This window comes from Sinocyclocheilus anshuiensis, unplaced genomic scaffold (genome assembly GCF_001515605.1).
Source record: "Sinocyclocheilus anshuiensis isolate Anshui unplaced genomic scaffold, SAMN03320099.WGS_v1.1 scaffold700, whole genome shotgun sequence".
NCBI lineage: Eukaryota > Metazoa > Chordata > Actinopteri > Cypriniformes > Cyprinidae > Sinocyclocheilus > Sinocyclocheilus anshuiensis.
This window is the reverse complement of record NW_015555756.1, coordinates 1,182,618-1,189,415: the sequence shown is the minus strand read 5'-3', so window position 1 is coordinate 1,189,415 and position 6,798 is coordinate 1,182,618. Positions and strand designations below refer to the sequence as shown.

The 6,798-nt window shown below is 33.2% G+C and overlaps 1 protein-coding gene across 1 annotated transcript in view; it reads left to right on the top strand.

Moving 5' to 3' along the window:
• LOC107673833 (glutamine--fructose-6-phosphate aminotransferase [isomerizing] 2-like) overlaps positions 1–1,477 on the top strand; it is a 4,007-nt gene extending 2,530 nt beyond the window's left edge. Inside the window, exon 5 of the mRNA XM_016467645.1 lies at positions 712–1,477. Coding sequence (XP_016323131.1) covers positions 712–756 — 45 coding nt within the window. The 3' untranslated portion in view covers positions 757–1,477. The remainder of the gene's footprint in view (positions 1–711) is intronic.
• Positions 1,478–6,798: the final 5,321 nt, after the last annotated feature.

The following is a 6,798-nucleotide window of genomic DNA, read 5'->3' as shown; positions in this document are numbered from 1 at the left end:
ATTTAAAAACTGCATTTTGTATTTACTTGCATTATCTTTGTTTAATATAAAAATGTGTTTGATCTGAATCTTTTAAGTGCGACAAATATGCAAAAAATCAAAATAGGAAGGGGGCAAAAACCTTTTCACGGTACTACCGACATTGTAACAATACAAAGCTGGTTGAAAATGGCAAACCTACCCTTGTATACTGCATATAACTATATATAAAATAGTTATAGAACAGTTGTATACTGTATAGTTATAGAACTATATATAGTAGTTCACCCAAAAATGAAAATATGCTGAAAATTGGCTCACCCTCAGGCCATCCAAAATATAGATAAGTTTGTTTCTTCAGCAGAACAGATTTGGAAAAATTTTGTATTACATGACTCTCATATGGATCCTCTGCAGTGAATGGGTGCTGTCAGAAAAAGAGTTCAAACAGCTAATAAAAAAAATTACAATAACTAATCCTTGAACTATAATCTATAGAATCATAATTTTGAAATAGAATATTGTATTTTTATAATTATATTTTTATTATAATGTATTTTATTGTAATATTATAATACTATTTTTTTTTTATTCATTTGGCACTTTGCATTACCATTTAAAATAAACTACTGTATGCAAAATGATCAATACATAACTGCAGTGCTTTTTTCAGAATCTTTAATGTTCATTTTCTTGTATTTTCATTACATATCGTCATTTGATTCCCATCAGGTGGACTTCCCAAGAAACCTGGCCAAATCTGTGACTGTGGAGTAACTCCTCCCAGGAAATGTGAACTAATCGAAGTAGAAGAGAAGAATACTGACCACCAAAGTGCAATTACCAGTGTGTGTGTTTACGTGTGTTTGCATCTGTGTGAATGTGGGAGTGTGGGTTTTTATGAATCATGATCAAATCCCTAAAGGCCACAAGACCTGAATGGAACCAGTGAGGGGTAGGAGGGTGGCTGGGTATTTTATTCTAGTGAGATAGACGTAATACCATTTGTTTCTTAAGTGCCTCAACATCCAAGTGCAAATGAAGGGAACCCTAAACTGTGCCTTACGCCCTTTTCTCTCAACACTTAACCGAGCCTGAAAAATAACAACTAAGTCAATTGTTCACCTCTGACAAAACCAAAGTGCATTACATTAATCTGCACAATTAATCTGCGTGTCCAAGAAACTTGCCACCAATCACAGGGACCAAAGAATCTTAGTTATGTTAAGTAGGTAAGGAAATGATGCGTAGATGTGGAAGTACATTAATGTGCAAGTATGAATTGTTTTTAAAAGGAAGCTCTAATACCTATCATGTGCAATACTAGGAAACACTATTTGTCATTATTGTTATTGCATTGCACACATTTCTTAGCTGTAGCAAACAAGTGTTAATCACATGAACGTACATACAGCATTCAATTATCTTAGCGAAAATATAACATAAAAAACTGGGTTCCACTGGAGATTTTACTGTACTGTTAGAGTTTACTTTTCTAGGCTGTAAGCCTGTCTCTAGAGTGAAGAGCACACTGGCTTGACAACCACTCACCAGCTCAACGTCATACTGCCATCTGCTTGTTAAAATGAGCCCAGCTGATTCTTTATGCCGTTTTACTGGTTGGAGGACCGGTATTTGGCAATGTGTTTAATTTAGCAGTATGGACAACTAAACCAGGCAAAATGAATCAGTTAATTAACTGAAAATTATTGATATAATTAAACGGATGCACAAATAACAATCATAATGAATAGTATTCAGTTGGTATAAATGTAGACACCCTATGTGAGGTGAGTTAGAAGTGCTGTATCATTTGTATGAAATAATCAAGGGTGCCAAAGTCATTATGATAATAATTATTCTAATGAGGTATAATAATCTAGCCTAGCATGAGTTAATATCTAGCACTCAATCCTTGATGGTAATGTAGCTTATTTATCTGAAGTCCAGAAACTTAATCTATAATGTCAGACATTGTTATTGAGATAATAAAAAATACATAAATAAACAAGTGCCCATTAATACATTTGTTATTCGTATTTTAACAACCTTTTAAAGATCAATAATGTTTTATATATTTAAGAAATTAACACTTTTATTCTGCAAGGATGCAATAAATTGAACAAAAGTAAGAGTCCTGAAAAGAATGTATGTTTCCACAAAAATATGAAGCAGCACAACTGTTTTCAACATTGATGTTAATAAGAAATGTTTCTTGAGCATCAAATCAACATATTAGAACGATTACTGAAAGATCATGTGACACTGAAGACTGGAGTAATGGTTGCTGAAAATTAAAAATAATCAAATGGAAAACTGTTTTTTAAAATAATATTTCACAATATTTCTGTTATCGAAACAGTAGGCCTACTCTATCAAATAAATGGAGGAAGATTAATTACATGTCTTTAGATGGCATGAGATACATAAAATAGCTGATAAAATGCAAATCAGTGAAGCAAACTAAATAAAATTCATAGCCAATAACATTTGATGGCATAAGTAAAAAAATGTAAACATTATTCTTAAAGGACTTACAAAACTTGACAAACATGTTTAATCTTCCCCATTGCTGTGATGGGATCTCTCACTTTTCAAGTCCAAACAAACTGTTGCAACCTTGTGAGACATACAGTACTTAATGAGTTCACTAACCAGTGTTATACATAGATAGCCTATACATAAGGCACATGCGAATATATGGACATTTCTCTTAGTTATGATTCAAGAGCACTTGGAAGCGCACATATTTAAAAGGATTATAACCACCGGAGGGAAACCACATCACTGGGGATGGTGGCTAAGCTTCCCAATCTCCCTTATCACTCCATACAGAGAGCCACTCACAAATCCAATTCAACAGTGTGTTCATTATCGTCACTCGGAAGGTCACTGAGCAATGAATGGTCATTTGGCAGTCTTGTGGTGTCCCCTCTTTTAAAGCATTTGAGTCCACGCTTGCTGAGGTCAACACCTGCATCACGAGCGGTGATGTTATGGACCCAGAGCAAACAGAACAAACCCCAGTGATATGAAGTGTGTATTAGGAAACATTTGGCGTCTCCACCTTTTGTACTCAGACACCATAAAATACACATCATAATTTTACAAAATAGAAGTTATTATGGATTGTAAGTTTAATAATATTCTTAGTTATAAATGGCAGTTTTAGTCTGAACACTACTTACTAAATATATTAAATGAATTTCAAATAAAGTTTAATTGTTTATGGAAATTAATTACTTTAAAGGGGGGGTACAATGCTGTTTCATGCATTAAGAGTTGTTTACACTGTTAAAGAGTTGGATTCTCAGGCTAAGCATGGACAAAGTTTCAAAAAACTATTTGGACGTATGACAGAGTACATCCCCAGTGATGTGGTTTCCCTCCGGTGGTTATAATCCTTTTAAATATGTGCGCTTCCAAGTGCTCTTGAATCATAACTAAGAGAAATGTCCATATATTTGCATGTGCCTTATGTATAGGCTATCCATGTATAACACTGCTCAGTGAACTCATAAAGTACTGTATGTCTCACAAGGTTGCAAGGTAGCCCGAGATATCCTGGTGAAGCACAATGCCTATAATTATGAGGTAATTGCTTTGTAAATTTTGTACAGGTTAAGGTTTGACACCTTAATTTAAGTTTAATTTACTGTCAGTGTTTATTGTGCTAATTGGCAAGGGGTCTGTTGAAGTATAAGCTAGTGGTAATGCGCTAATTTATATGACTGGATTAAGATTCAAACATTGTAATATCAGCATGTTATTGAATTACACAAATATTCCATTAACAACACTATAATCTAATGTATTTTAATATGAGCAAACAAAAAATTTAAAGGGGTCATATGATGCTGCTAAAAATAACATTTGAGACTTTAGTCTTTGCAACTTTACAGATCTTCTTTATGCACCAAGAGCTTGTAACACTCCAAAGAGAAAGGAAAAATTGAAATCGCATCATATGACCCCTTTAAATACAAGTTACACATACGTATCAGCTACCTAAGTTCGGTTGAGAAAAACAATCTTGACCTTGCTTTATTATAAATAAAAAAGTAGATATAATTTTCTAAATAAACATTATGAAGCACTTTCAACAAACAGGGTATAAAATAAGGCATGTCAGTGAAAAGTGGTCAGGGAAAGGTCCGTCAGAAAATAATGACTGTCGACCTCAAAAGATATAAAGTTTTATAACATATAAAACTGGTGGTGTGACACCATATCCTGATTTTAAATCGGCCAATTCCAAATAGTTCAAATATTTAACTTTTTCGGAAACACTACAAAAGTGTTACGTTTTGTTGTCCTTTGGTGTGACACCCCTAAATTATATATTTTAAATTAAAAACTACATTAAACTACATAATGATGGAAAATTATGCAAATGTGTCTTGCTTACTGCTAATGACAGGTTAGCTCAGAATAGCAAGGTCATTAATTGACACAAAAGGCTGAAACGTCCTATGGTGTGACAGAAAATGTCCTCCGGCTGTACTGTCACACCACAGGACAAAGATGTCACACCAGAGGACAAGGTCTCTTTAAAAAGCATTTTAAATAATTAAATAAGATTTGTTTAACTCCTTTTTATTTATTTTTTGATCATTTTCAGTGTTCTTAAAGGGTTAGTTCACCCAAAAATGAAAATTAGGCTGCGTTTTACTCACCCCCGAGGCATCCTAGGTGTATGACTTTCTTCTTTCAGACGAATCCAGTCGGAGTTATATTAAAAATTGTCCTCATATGTCATGCTCCCAGAACTGCTTCGATGTACAACTGTGATTATTACATTTTGAATATGGATATTTTTCTTACAAAAACCGAAAGAATTGAGGGAGATAAATTACTGGAAGAGAGAGGACATGGAGATATAGACAGAAAATTAACAGGGATCCACGCAGAAGGGAGGAGATCTTAAGAGAGCGATGCAGAAAGAAAATTGAATCAAAATGATGCCTTAAAAAGAGTAGCCATATAGTTTTAAATTCATTCACATGTTAATGATTATAGTTTGAATATCAATCATATTTATCTGTGCCAAGTCATATACACCTAGGATGCCTCGGGGGTGAGTAAAATGCAGCCTAATTTTAATTTTTGGGTGAACTAACCCTTTAAATGCAATAATTACATTAATTAAACTATTTTCTGATGTTTTTACAGTAAACTTGTACTGTTATAAAGTGTAATGAAAATAAGTATAAAATGTGATACTTTGTTTTTGAGACAGAAAGAACTGAGGGAGAGAAATTACTGGAAGAGAGAGGACATGGAGATATAGACAGAAAATTAACAGGGATCCACGCAGAAGGGAGGAGATCTTAAGAGAGCGATGCAGAAAGAAAATTGAATCAAAATGATGCCTTAAAAAGAGTAGCCATATAGTTTTAAATTCATTCACATGTTAATGATTATAGTTTGAATATCAATCATATTTATCTGTGCTACACATGTAGCAGGGGGGATAGAAAAGTTTCAGTAACATACTGATTGACTAAGAGACTGAATTTTGTTGATGAAAATTATTTTTTGTTTAAAAAAACATGTTGATATTGTTTGTATCAATATTAAACTTTCTTTCTCCTTTGACATGTTCAAAATGAAATAGAAATAATTTAATAACTACCAATTCTGTCCTTTAGTGTGACGTGATGTCCTATGGTGTGGCACACATTAAAGAAACACAGATTTGTATTTATCTCAAAATATCTAAAAAAAAAAACAGTTGAGTATTGCAATAGGGGAGATACAAATCACTCAACTTAAAATGGTGTAATTTTCAGCAGTTTTGAACGGTTGACAGCGAAGCTTGTCTTATTGTCAAAGTTTGTCTTGAAATTGTCCAACAAGTCATGGGGAAAAAATTATGTTAATAATAATTTCATATTAAATAATAACACTATATGAAAATAAGTGTCTAACAATGAAGATAAATCTCTCTTGTGCTATTTATGTATTATTTAGAGGGTTTTTTTCTTAATTTTTGCTATGTCACACCATAGGACAAATTTATGGTACAGTATATATAAATGCTATGTACTTTCAAGAACGTCAAGACCGGGTCAAAATCAGGACAAAATTCACAAGATTTTGCAAAATCAGGGCAAAATCCCCATGGTATGAAATTGTTAACAAACAAATCTAAGTCTCACAAAGTGTATGGTATTCATGGAATGCACCATGAAAGCTATTTCACAATGTTTTCCAGCAAAATTGCATTATCTTTTTCCAGAGAAAAGAGCTCTACTTAGGCTTTTGTTGTTTTTAACAGAGATGTTTTACTCAGAACCAGGAATAATAGCACTCAGTGAAATAGACCCTGCTCAAAGCTACATTATGAACAATGAATAAAGAGAAGAAACCAGTTCAAATTAAAAGCAATGTCAATACTTTAAGGGAAAAAAATACATTGTCCTGTTTAACATCAAAACTATCTCACTGAGCATACATGGCCTAGTTAGGAGGATGTTTATGGACAGCGATTTAGCTCATTTGTCTTTAGAGACAGAATCTCAATTTGACTGGACATGGTGCACTTTAATCCATCGGCACTTCCTGCAACTTCTCAGGCTGCATCAAAATTTACAACTTGACCTGACGAGAATGGTGTAATTTTCAGCAGTTTTGAACAGTTGACAGCAAAGTTTGTCTTATTGTCAAAGTTTGTCTTGAAATTGTCCAACAAGTCATGGGGAAAAAATTATGGTAATTATAATTTCACATTAAATAAAAAGCACTATATGAAAATAAGTGTCTAACAATGAAGATAAATCTCTCTCATGCTATTTATGTATTATTAAGAGATTTTTT